Source organism: Podarcis erhardii (genome assembly GCF_964252035.2).
Source record: "Podarcis erhardii genome assembly, chromosome: 6".
Taxonomy (NCBI): Eukaryota; Metazoa; Chordata; class Lepidosauria; order Squamata; family Lacertidae; genus Podarcis; species Podarcis erhardii.
This window is the reverse complement of record NC_138510.1, coordinates 50,415,743-50,428,075: the sequence shown is the minus strand read 5'-3', so window position 1 is coordinate 50,428,075 and position 12,333 is coordinate 50,415,743. Positions and strand designations below refer to the sequence as shown.

Sequence of the window (12,333 nt, the reverse complement as noted above, 5' to 3'; positions counted from 1 at the left end):
CAGGCCCTCAAACCTGGAAAGAAAGCAAAGGGCAAGTTATGTGTTTGCCTGTTTTTTTACTTGTTTGTCAGCATACCTGCTAGCCATGCTAGAAAGAATCAATTGCTATTCTTCATTGAAATGAAGCGTCTTTCCTCATCTTCCCCCTGCCCCCACTCCACTCTGGGGTCTTCTTTGCTAAAGGTGGGAAATGTGCTAAGGAAGCAGGCACAGGATCTAGCCCCTTTCCATAGCTCCGTGTCCATAGTTCCATAGTCTTTTTCTTGCCTTATGCAAGGAAACCATAAATCTTGTAAGAGGCACGAGTTAATGCAGGATTGTTCCACAAAAAGACATCTGATTTACCATAGCTACTGCCCGTGCTGCTGCTGCAAATCTTCCCTTGCTCAGGGTAGTGTCTTCCTGCGTTAAAATATGCAGCATGCAGCCTTTATTAGGACAGTCTTGTAGTACATAAATATTTTTAAAAGGAGAAGGGCAATTAAAGGCCAAATATGAGCAAAAGGGAAGAGAGTCTTATAGGAAGGTAATTTTTGCACAGTCATGTATTATTTCAAGGGAGGGGCTGGTTTTAAGGAGGATTGAAGAAGGGTGGTGTGATGGACAGAAAGTGGAAATTTGACTCCAAAGATAGGGAGGAGGAACAAAACCTAAAGAACAGCAAAAGCACACAGTTAGCAGCAAGGTGGAATAAGGGGATGCAAGGGAGGAGAGAGGTCAAGTGTTGCTGGTGATAACAGTGGAGATCAAGATCCTTCTATTAGTGAATACACATATTCTCTCCCATTTGGCGTGTCCCCAGCCTTGGCGCTGAGATTGGCACCTTTGGTAAAACTAGCTACTTTCCTGCCTGGAGTGGTTTTGTTTTAAAACCTTGCTCATTCATTCACTAGTTAAAAGACTAGTGTAATAAGAACACCTTTTCCATTTGAAAGGCTTTTATTTTCTGAACACAGTGGCATCTTTAGACATGACACAGCCGGTCTATCACTCTCAAGGCAAACCCATTGGAGGAGCCATAGCTCAGTGATAAGAGCAAATGCACATTCTTGCATTGCAAGGGGTTGGACTAGATGATCCTCAGGGTCTCTTCCAACACTACAATTCTGTGCTTTGCATGCAGAAGGTCTAATGTTCCATCCCGGGGAATCTTCAGGTAGTGCTGAGAGACACCCGCCTGAAACCCTGGAGAGCCGCTGCAAATCACTGTAGATCAGCCTTTCTCAGCCTTGGGTCCCTAGAACTTGTTGTACTACAACTCCTATCATTCCTAGCCAGCAATGGCCAGTGGTCAAGGACAATGGGAGTTGTAGTTTAATGACTTCTGGGGACCCAAGGTTGAGGAAGGCTGGTGTAGACAGGCTACTGGTCTGTCTAGCTTAGCATTAACAATATAATTTCCCATGTTCATCTCAAGCGGGCATGAACTTCTGGATGGGATGTTTAGCAGTGTAGTCAACAGAGATTCAAATGAGTAAACACATCAAAGGGATGAACCAACCCAGGCAGCCCCATTTAGGTGCATTACTGAGCATGGAAGTGTTGCTTGCAGTCTCTGCTGTCCAACAGAATGAGACACCTCACCTCTGAGTGCGGAGGGAGAGAAAACATAGGCAGTAAGACGCAGGCTAGTAATGAGTGACAGATGTTAGGATATTTCCAAAAGCTCACCGGCAATACCAATTTTGCATGGCGCTTTGCGTTACACGAAGAAAGCAGAACAAAGTGGTGCAGCTGGCTATTTTTGTGTAAGACCATGCCCTTTTAACTTGGAAAATTAACACCAGTCTGTTTTTGCAGTCGTACTCGGCAACACTGTGTGGTATTTTGCTAAACTGTAAAACAGACACACTGAAACCAAGCAGACATAAATTAGTCATAACTAATGCAAGTTCAGTTATTTTAGTGGTTTCACTCCAAGTATGATTTTAGTAGTTAAAGGTAAAGGTAAAGGGACTCCTGACCGTTAGGTCCAGTTAGGTCCAGACCGTTAGGCCGACTCTGGGGTTGCGGCGCTCATCTCGTTTTATTGGCTGATGGAGCTTCCGGGTCATGTGGCCAGCATGACTAAGCCGCTGACTAAGCATGACTACTAACCATTTTAGATACCACCAATTAGTTAGAAATCCCATTCACCCTCAAGCAACACATGCATGGAAATGGTGAAAGCACATCATCATTCCTACCCAACTGATTGTGCGTATGTCCAGCATGGCGATCAAATACTACTAAGGTTCTGTCAGTCTGCCTATAGTGATTTTGCATATCTGGCCTGTGGGTGCTGTTTGTGAGCTCATAATCTATGCCAAGCTAGGTGAGCTCATGGTAAATAACAGAGTATAGTTTGTATGATTTTGATACAGATGTTCTTGTCATTCCTACTACATGTCGCAGGTGTTAGCTTATCCCAGCTGAAACCCTGGTGTAGTGATTTGTGTTGATTGCTGAGTGCTGGAGGTGGCATCGTGGGTCAGTGCATCTCCTCAGGGGGAAATTAAAGCGGGCATGAGACAGCTTTCACTTCAGTAGCATCATATCAGCATCGTGGATGCCTCGAGGGCAGAAAGCCGTCAGCACCGCTGCTTCTGTCCCTCTTCCATCCTGATCCAGCCTTTTGCTTACAGGATCCACATTATGGCCGGGCGAATTCCTTTGGGTGCTAAGAGGGAGGAAGTGTCAGCAGAGATGGAAGCCACCTTCATTGAGAACCTCAGATATGCTGCGGACATCCTGGCTCAGGTAGGGGCTGGGTAGATAGATGCCTGTTAAGTAGCAAGCTGCACTGCTTCATCAGAAGGGTGAGGTGCCCATTCAAAACTGATTCCATTTGGTGGTGAGACACTTTCCTGAGCTCCAGAGAACCCAAGAGGCAAAGTGTTAGCAGGACCTGCTTAAAGAAGCTCCACCCCAGTTATTAGTCAGGCCTGGCAGGAGGGCACACAGGAGTGGTTGGGCACTGGTGGCAGTGGTTAGGAAACTGGCCAGTGACAAGAAATAATATAAAAGAGGTGAGCTGCCCAGCAGCAATTTTCCTTCGCTTGCTAGCCTAAGGCACTGAGTGGCTATTCTTCCATTTCCTTGCTCTGGTATTACAGGAAAAGATCACTGGATTATTGGAGCCCATTAATAGCCGGATTACTGATCCCCGTTACTTCTTGACTACTCCAGAGCAAGGTAGGCCATGGCCTAAGACTCCTCCCTTCTCCACGGATAGGGAATTGTCCTTCTAAAGCAGTGTTTCCCAAATTTGGGTCTCTAGCTGTTTTAGGACTACAACTCCCATCATCCATAGCTAGCAGGTCAGGAATGATGGGAACTGCAGTTCAAAAGCAGCAAGAGCCCCAAATTTTGGATACACAATTCTAAAGCAAGGGTGGGAAACCTGTGACCCCCTAGATGTTGCTGAACTACAACTCTTCTTCCCTCACCACTGGCCACCGCTCCTATTTGATAGGAGATTGAATACAGCAACATCTGGAGGACCACAGGTTCCCTGCTCATGTTCCAGAAGTTGCTGGAGAATGGGCTTTGGGACTGCAAGATGACAGGAAATGGAGCAAATTGTCCCCCCCCCCCAATCAGTTGTGATATTGTGAATCCCCATTTTTCTTCAGCTGCTGCCATTTTGAAGAAGGTGGGAAGCCCCAGCCTGAAGCTGCAGCTGGTGAGTGTCACTAAGGAAAACCTGGCCTCAGCCATAGAAGTGGGTGTTGGGCTTAGAGGACCTATTACACTGGTTGGTGCAACAAGAGGCCCACCAGAGGGATGAGAGAGGCTGAACACCCCCAACCTAGTGCCCTCCAGATCCCCCCCCCCGCCCATTGGCCATTTTGGCTGGGGATGATGGGAGGCCTAGTCCAGCCTCTTGGAAGGCAGCTAGACTGTGCCTTTTTATGTTTACTCCACAGGACATTTTCCACTGCCAGATCATGGATGGTAACCTGACTCAGAACTTGGAAAAGTATTTCCCAATTATTGGTAAGACAGGAAAGGTGCAGTGGTTCCCTAGTATGGCTTCAAAACTGGGATCCCTTGCAGGGGTTGTTCCTAAGCAAAGGGGCAGATGCTTCTGTAGTGTCAAAATAGTTCCAGTAAGACCCCTATGCCTAGTCCTTCATTTGCCCCTGATGGTTACCTTCTTTCTCTGCAGGACACGTTCAGTTTGCCCAGGTACCAGGAAGGCATGAGCCCGACAGCCCTGGTGAATTAAACTTCCCTTACCTCTTCCAGCTGCTGGAGTCAATGAGTTACAGTGGCTTTGTAGGATGCGAATACAAGCCCAAAGGCAAGTCTGCTTAAATTATCCCAAAGGAATGGGGGTGGGGATTTTGCTGTGTGAAATGAAGCGTTGTAGCTGGGAAATTTTTAGGCTGCTGATGTAACCCACTGTTTCTCTGCTTCACAACTACCAAAACTGTGGGCGGGGTGGTGGTCCTGAAGAAGTGCAAAATTGGTGTTGCTGATGCTTTTGGCTTCCCTTACAGAAGGCACATTGAAGGGGCTGGGCTGGCTGCACTCATACTGGAAGAGTCATGGTGTACTGGATAGTGGAAGCTGAGGGGTTAAGTTCAGCAGCTGGAAAACTGGACTAAAGAGCATCAGAGGTGGAGCGCAATCACTACATGCCAATTTGGAAAGGCAATGTTCTTTTGTTTGTCTCTGTTCTGGATGCATTTTGCCTCCTAATAAAACAAAATAGCATTCCTAGGGTCTTGCTCCAACTCAAGTCCTGGAATGGCTAAAGGCTTCACTCTTGTGTCTCTTTGTGTTCCTGAACAAATTACATTCCTGCCTGGTCTTTCCAGTAAGAAATATATCCTTCTATTATTATTTTTTTAATTACTCATTGCAGTTATAAGGGTTGACCCACTAAAAAGGAAAGTTCACCTTTCTGGAATCACACTAAGCAATGATGCTGGCATGCCTTTCACAAGAATGGGGACTAGTGTGGTGCAAAGGAAGGGGAAGTCCCTGCCTCTCCAGATCTAGCTCTTTAGTACCACTTAGTGGCCCCGGATGAGATTTCCTAGATTTAAAGGGGCATCTTAGCCTCTATCTGCATGCTGCCGCTTAAATTACTCGCGTTCCAGATCTTACACTGCAGCGTATAACCATGGGGAGACACGCGTGGCAGAATTCAATCTGAGCCCGAACCAACTTCCTTAGAAAAGAAACTGGCACCATCATGCAAGCCTAGAGTAAGACCCTGGCACTGGTCCCTGCAGTGCATCCTGGCAGATACGCCATTCTGGCAGGCTGGTGGGAACCTACATTTCGCGCCAGGGATAAACTCAGCAGCTTGTAGGGGAAAAGCTATGACAAAGATTTTTATTGTTATAATTAATGATCCATTTTATTTAATTTACTGTACATTCACTTCATATATATATATAAAAATTCCCATCATTGTGCAGTTCCCTCTCGCTAAAACCCATCCAATGAGTCACACTTAAAAGCGCCAGGCCACGTCAGCAGCTCACTTGCCTTTGAGCCCTGGCGCCAAAGTGCCCAAGGGAAGGTGGCACATCCGTCCATATATGCCTCATCCTGTAGTTTTTTAGGGAAGGTGCTTACCGCCCTCCCCCCCCCTTAAGGCTGTGCTCCAGTCTCCAGAGCAGTCCCCCTCCCTTGATTCTGTTCAGCTCAGTCAGGCTTCAAAGTGTCCTAACCAAGCTCTTTACCCAGCCATCTGTAGCCTCACATCGCCCACTACGGTCCCCCATGTGTGCTTCTGCCACTTGCGGTGCCCTCTTCGCCCCAGCTGGGCCTGTGCAGCGTGCCCCAGGTGGAAGGAGCCAACCAACACTAGAGCAGCCCTGTCCAGAGATTGAAGCAAGCTGTGTTTATGACTGATTCCAGATGGTGGTACGTGGACACCAGCTGCGGCAAGGGGCTCTCACTGTTCTGGGGCTGTACTGGGAATGGTTCTCGAAACACCACGGTCAGGCTCTGCAAAAAAAAGACAGCTGGGTTAAACTAATGGCACTAGCAAGGCACGGGGATCTAGCCATCTGCCCATAGTTAAGCAACAAAGCTCCCCTATAGCCTTTCCTTTGGCCAAAGACTTGGGAAGGCTGTTCAGACAGGATAACTTCAGGACATTTGAGTTAGCACTGCCTGGTGCAGCACAGGGCGGGCAGAGCTAGTTAGACGTTCAAAGCCAAAACAGCAGCCCCAGGGCTCAGAAGTTGTATGTCATCAGTACTGAGTAACCCTGAAGCCCCCACCCCCTTTGAACTGCTGAGCTATGAAGAAGAAAGGGTCTTACCGTTTTTCCTGAATGGGAATCGAGGAATACGAGCACAAAACAATCTGTGAATTTCTGGTTCAGCACGACCTGCAGAGTTGGGGGCAAGAGCGCTGCATCAAGAGAGAATCATCCCTCACATTAAAGGAAGCAAGGCAATAATTGCATTGTTCCCACTGGGAGGGTCAGAACTTTTTTCTGGGGGGTAAGGCAGATGGGTAGGAAAAAACCAGTGGGCAAGGGGAACAGAAGTCCATAAAGCCTCTTGATCCCACCCACCCACCTCCAAATCCTGGACTGAAACAGCCTTCCAGTAACTAGAGAGCAGCTTCTAATAAGGAAAGAAACCTGAAGGACTGCATTTCAGAATTTCTTTCCATTGTCGAGCCAAGGGGACGGATGAGTGAAAATGCCAAACCTGACCAAGCAAAATGATCAAAGTTCGCTCTTGATTTAACTGACGGGAAAGCTGGTTAGCAGGGAGAGGCCCACATCTGGAGAAAATGATGCTGGAAGGGACTTACCAGGTACTGAGTACCAGCATCTGCGTTCTGGAAATGGCGGCAGCTCTGGGGGAAACGGCTCAGCAGCACCTTGATAAGACTCTGGTACCAGGAGACTGTCATGGTGAGGAAGCAACTCTGCCACAAAGAGAGAAAAATGAACGCAAGCCACTGAGAGAATAGATTGCTAGATTAAATGGGCTCTGGTCTGGTCCAGCAGGGCTCTTGCGTTCTTTAGCGTCCTGTAGCTTGGACCATGCTGGGGTCCTATGAGTGTTTTCTGCCCACCACAGTATGTCACAAGTGTGCGTACACCCATACAACATGCACCCCCACTGACTCAACCAGCTCAACTCACCAGCTGGGGATCAATGTCAGCAATCGATTTCCTGTGCACGGCGTCCAGCAGCTCCTCCAACTCGCCGAGAGAGAGCTTGCCCAGCTTGAGCTTGTCAGAAGCAAGCGGCTCGAGCAGGAAGAGCCTCTTCCAGAGGTTGTCTCGGCGGCAGTGGCACTTGGCAAGCTGCACCATGCTGCTGAGCTGCTTCTGGGCAGCAGCCACCTCAGAGGCAAGAAGCGGGAAGAGCGGGGATGTGTAGAAGAGCCCGGGGCCCACCTTGACCTGGGGACCTCCTGCATAGAACTCCCCACTGTCCTCCACCTCCTCCCAGGGCTCTGGCACTTCCTTCCGCTGCCAGCCCCCTTCTGCTGTCTCCCAGGCGGCACGTCCCAGAACTGGCTCCAGCGTGTCCCGTTGCAGGCGTGGCAGTTTTTTGAAACGGCGCATGTCGGCCGTCAGTCGTGGAAACAGCTCCCGTTGGCTTGTCATGATCACGTAGAAGTGCAACCTGGGAGGAAGGGAACAGTTACCATTGCTGCTCATTGCCTATCTCGCTCACCAACAGCCCACAGTGTGGTTTCTTGCAGATAGACAGCAATTGTACTGCTTTCCACTTCACGTGTCCATTAAGTACCTGGTCAACACATGGCCCAGACTGGTTCCCTGCAGCCCAAACTTAAGGTCCACCAATGACAACATTTTGGAGGTCCCAGGTCGCAAGGTAGTTAGATTGGTCTCAACTAGGGCCAGGGCCTTTTCAGTACTGGCCCCGACTTGATGGAACACTCTGTCACAAGAGACTAGGGCCCTGCAGGACTTGACATCTTTTTGCAGGGCCTGCAAGACAGAGCTGTTCAGCCTGGCCTTTGGTTTGGACTCAGTCTGACCCTTATGTTTCCCTCCCCTTATGGTCTTGATTTATCGTCTACTTTTAAAATGAGGATGCATTTTAAATTGCATTTTAACCTGTGCTTTAAATTGGTTCCCTGCCCCTATTATGTTTTTACTGTGATTTTATTGGTGTTAGCTGCCCTGAGCCTGGCTCTGGCTGGGGAGGGCGGGGTATAAATTATTATTATTATTATTATTATTATTATTATTATTAAACATAACCCAGCTGCCAATAAGCTGCTCAATTCTTTTTTGGCACACTGCATGTCTGAACAGTCAAGGCTGTTTGACCTTGTAATTGCTCATGCAATTGGCTTTCCCCCTGACTTGCAATTTCCCAGTTCATCTCTTACCTTAGCATATGTCGCTCTGACTCACTTTGCTCCTCAAAGGGAGCAGCGTTGTGGAACACAAGCATGGAGACATCGAAGTCGTCGTGGTGACGCAACCCCTCTGAATCCTTGTAGGAGCCAGAGCTGTAAGGAAAGAATGCAAGGGGTTCTCTACATGGTCAAGAAAGCAGCTGCAGTCCTTTTGGGCCACAGTGTGGACTGCAGCCAAATGGACTTGCATTGCAGTGGGTTGTTCAACTGAACCAAAAATAGGCTCAGTTGTTTCCTACAAGTGATGGGGGTGGGGGTGGAGAACAGCAGTGTTACACCCGTAACTTGACTCACCACTGGAGAATGACGTGAGAGAGAGTCAGACATATGTGGCAGCTTTTGGGTTCGTAGCCCTATTGTCACATAGTACAGTTTGGGCAAAAAATAAAATTGAAGCAATTTAGGAGAGAAAAATCAATGGCTAGGAATACATCAAAGAGTTTGGAGTTGCAGGATACATTACACATCAGCCAACAGATGAGCCTGATACAAGGACCATTTTGTGTCAAGTTTCTCAGTCCAGGAATATATACCCCAGAACAGACATCTGCACCTTATACCACCATCCAAGCGGCATAACAAACTTTGTATTTGTGTCTTTTTTTATTATAATCATGTCTGTTTTGCAAACAGATATTGGTAACTGCAGCAGCCTGGTAATGCAGAAAGCTAGTGTTTGAAGCCTCCCCAGTGCTAGAAAAGGTTTGTACACACAAGTATTTTGTGAAAAATGCCCCACATTTGACATTTCCCCCATCTCTGAATTCTCAAGCCTTTTAATGGACTGCTATGTCTAGTTTCAGAACAACTGGCATAAAACACCAGCATGTCACAACTAAGCTGGTAAGAAGGTTGTTCTATCCTGAAAAGCAAATCTAGGAAATCCATGGGCATCCCATATCAAGGACTAGGCAGCTGGAAAAAGTTGTGGGACCTTGTCCCACCTGTGTGAGATAAAAAGCTAATGCCACCTGGAAGAGACTGTTTGGTGTTTCAATCAAGAACCTAATACGCAGGTAGGCAAAAGCTAGGCTTACTTGTGCCATACCTGGAGCCAGTGTGGCTGTGTTGTATTGCAAAGGAAGTTGACAAAATTGGATTTCTTTTGAAGAGGATAAAGGACCCTGTGGGAATGGGATTCTGGTAGCAGCCGTTAAAAAATGTGGCACCAAAGAGACAAGAGTCGGTTCAATCCAAGGAAGGAAAACAATAGTTGGTAATCTGAATGCCAAGTTGCTCACATGAGGTTTCTCAAAAAGAATCAGAAATTCTATGTTAGCAAAACACAAACACGGTCTCTAGGGGCAACTGTTTTATCCGTATCCTCTCCTCAACTGTCAGCAGCAGTAAAAATTGGTTGGCGGAATTGTCCTTGGTTGCTTTTGACTGGTTGAGAATGAATGCGAGACTCCTCAATAAGCAAAATTTAGGTAAGTGACTAGGAATAATAATAATGAATAGAGTACAATTTAAAAAAAAATTTTAAAAAAATAATTAGAGAGTTAAACAGCGTCAGAGAAGTGTGGTCTGCATTTCCAGGCCACCATGCATCTGAAAAAATAGACTCTAGCCTACAAAAGCTTATTCTACAATACAGGATGTTAGTTGTGGAGGGCTAAAGAGTTGAGTACAAAATGAAATGCCTTCTTGTGGAACCTTAAATTAAATACTTCCTTTGTAAATCAAATACTGACAGTACCTTATTGGACTTCTGCAAATAAAAATCTCTTTTCCCCTAAATCACGTAAAACAAATGATTCATTTGCAATCATTCAAAATGCATTTTTGCCAGTCTGGACCTAGTGGGTTAAAGTCCTACGTAACACAGTATAAAGCCTTAGGCAGAACCTGAATTATTTAATCTTTGTGCAGTGCCTAGCTATGTTAGGTGCATCCTCATCATCATCACCACTGCAGAAAGACATAAAAGGTGAGTTATCTGGTGGCCTTTTGAATGATGAAGGTGGAAGAAGATGCATGGCACATGAAGCTTAGGGAGTGGGGCTCACAGACAAGTGTCATAAGTGGCACTGAGACAAGAGATTATCAGAGCAGCCTGGAAATCACTTGCCTGTTCCAGATGGAGACTAGGGCATACTCATTTTGCTCAGGGCTGGGAGTGCCCTTCTTGCCCTCAGCGCTAGTTCCTGGTTTGGCCATGCGCAGTGGTTTCATATGATAGGTGTTGGCGTGGTCAGTTATATAGTTGTACAGCTGGTGTGCTGTAATGGAGCTGGTAGGCAAGGTCAGCGCACCTGTAGGAGAAGCAGAAGGATTACCATATGTTTGCTTACGGCCATAGGATCGCTTGGTTCTGGGAGTCTGTGTGGGGGACAGAGGTCTACCTGCTCCACAAGACAAACCTGAAATGAGTCCCCGTTTGTGTTATTACATTCCTTCTGGACGCTGTCGTCAGAGATAGTGCAACCATCTTCCAGATGTTTGCCAGGAAACATTAGCCTTTGCTGGTCAAGGGAAATGCCTGCTTTGTTCCTTTAAATCACTGTTAGTTGTTGGCTACTTATGTCAGCACGCTGTTTTGGGTTTATTTTCCTTTTTGCTGATCTTCTAAAATGATCTTCTAAAATGTTTCCCTTCAACTTCTTGTTTGAGTGCCACTTGCTTTACAGTGTTTTATTAAAATAGCTCTTTAAGCCCACACAGTCGGCTTCTCCCTGGTTCTTAGCTACTGGGTTCCAGAGTTCAAAAGGCCCTTCTGTTGTTAAAAACAGGAATAGTTTTATAGGTCCTTTAAATTTTTGGCATACTCCTGTGCTCATGTAACCAAGTACTTTAGCGATGTGGAGCCAAGTGTGCTAAAGGAGTGCCAGCAACACTGAGTTTTTATTCTACTAGAGTAAAACCTCCTTCCCACTTGTCTATGTCAGATTGGAAAGCTCATTGCTGGTAGGACCTGACTGGTTTACAGCTTATAAGCAAAGCAAGAAGTCCCAAGACAGAGATGAAGATGATAACAGGACCTTTGTGACTTCTCACAATACAGCCACCTACTGGGGCCACAGAACAGGTGCAGTTGGCTGCGCGGAGCTATAGCTGTCTAAAGTCTCCTCAAATGCCCCCAGAGGTTCTCACCTTGGAAGATGTGATTGCGTCCAAACTTGGGGATGTCAGGGTGCTGGGCAATGAAGTCTTCCAGAAAGCTGGTGAGATGATAGCCTTGCCGCAGCGCCATGTGGGATCCAAGTAGGTACTGGTGCACGATGCGCAGGTGGAAATCATAACTGAACGAGTGCACATGCATGAGATCACGCACCTTGTCGCACTCCTCCGTGAAGAGCATAGAAAGCTAAGGTGAACAGAGAGAGAAATCAGACCTGAAGCCAGTTGTCTAAGAGAGATGCAGTACTATTGTATGGTGCTGTATAGGGGGGGGGGTTCAGAAAAGTACAGAGAAAAGGAAGTAGTGAGGGAAGTAGCCTGATGTTATCCAACCTAGGCAGCTAGGTCATACCTTACAGAAAACACCAGAGGGCCCCTGTCGCTAGCCACTGAACCCTGGGTGCCCTTTTACCTACGCTAGCCCCTTTGCCCTTTCGCTTCAACCTGCAGGAGAGCTAGCTGGATGAGGACCTTGCCTGGCTACTACTAAATTGCCAATCTCAGATGCAGGTAAAATGGGCATGGTTATACAGCAGTGGCTCATGGGGACTGTGGTTTCCATGTGGTTTCTCCATTTGCTTCTGCTGAAGGTCCTTTCAAAGGGATCCACCAAAGATTCCATCAGTAACGCAGGGGTGATCTCCCCTGCCCGGATGAGAAACATCAAAGCTGCAGTGTCTCTGTGATCAGTTTAAATTGCCTCAGCAACCTTTTTCTTTTTTTAAAAAAAGGAAAAGAAACAAAAAACTTCCTACTCTTAACACTCCTAAAGGGCAAAAACAGTAGAGAAAGGATAGAAATAGGCAAACTAAAAAGTCTGGCAGAACTCTGCCAAGGTCCTTCACCTCT

General features: G+C 46.9%; 3 protein-coding genes across 5 annotated transcripts in view; 2 read left to right on the top strand and 1 right to left on the bottom strand.

Moving 5' to 3' along the window:
• Positions 1 to 4,750, top strand: part of HYI (hydroxypyruvate isomerase (putative)) — a 145,309-nt gene extending 140,559 nt beyond the window's left edge. For both annotated transcript variants that reach the window (XM_081865598.1, XM_081865599.1), the window contains 5 exons: positions 2,625 to 2,739; positions 3,096 to 3,174; positions 3,615 to 3,664; positions 3,909 to 3,978; positions 4,151 to 4,750. In XM_081865598.1, coding sequence (XP_081721724.1) covers positions 2,625 to 2,739; positions 3,096 to 3,174; positions 3,615 to 3,664; positions 3,909 to 3,978; positions 4,151 to 4,299 — 463 coding nt within the window. In that variant the 3' untranslated portion in view covers positions 4,300 to 4,750. The remainder of the gene's footprint in view (positions 1 to 2,624; positions 2,740 to 3,095; positions 3,175 to 3,614; positions 3,665 to 3,908; positions 3,979 to 4,150) is intronic.
• Positions 1 to 12,333, top strand: part of MED8 (mediator complex subunit 8) — a 245,683-nt gene that overhangs the window by 129,921 nt on the left and 103,429 nt on the right. The window lies entirely within an intron of this gene.
• Positions 5,326 to 12,333, bottom strand: part of SZT2 (SZT2 subunit of KICSTOR complex) — an 86,213-nt gene continuing 79,205 nt past the window's right edge. For both annotated transcript variants that reach the window (XM_081865620.1, XM_081865619.1), the window contains 7 exons: positions 11,458 to 11,671; positions 10,436 to 10,619; positions 8,335 to 8,457; positions 7,109 to 7,598; positions 6,772 to 6,888; positions 6,269 to 6,337; positions 5,326 to 5,949 (listed from right to left, as the gene is read on the bottom strand). In XM_081865620.1, coding sequence (XP_081721746.1) covers positions 5,806 to 5,949; positions 6,269 to 6,337; positions 6,772 to 6,888; positions 7,109 to 7,598; positions 8,335 to 8,457; positions 10,436 to 10,619; positions 11,458 to 11,671 — 1,341 coding nt within the window. In that variant the 3' untranslated portion in view covers positions 5,326 to 5,805. The remainder of the gene's footprint in view (positions 5,950 to 6,268; positions 6,338 to 6,771; positions 6,889 to 7,108; positions 7,599 to 8,334; positions 8,458 to 10,435; positions 10,620 to 11,457; positions 11,672 to 12,333) is intronic.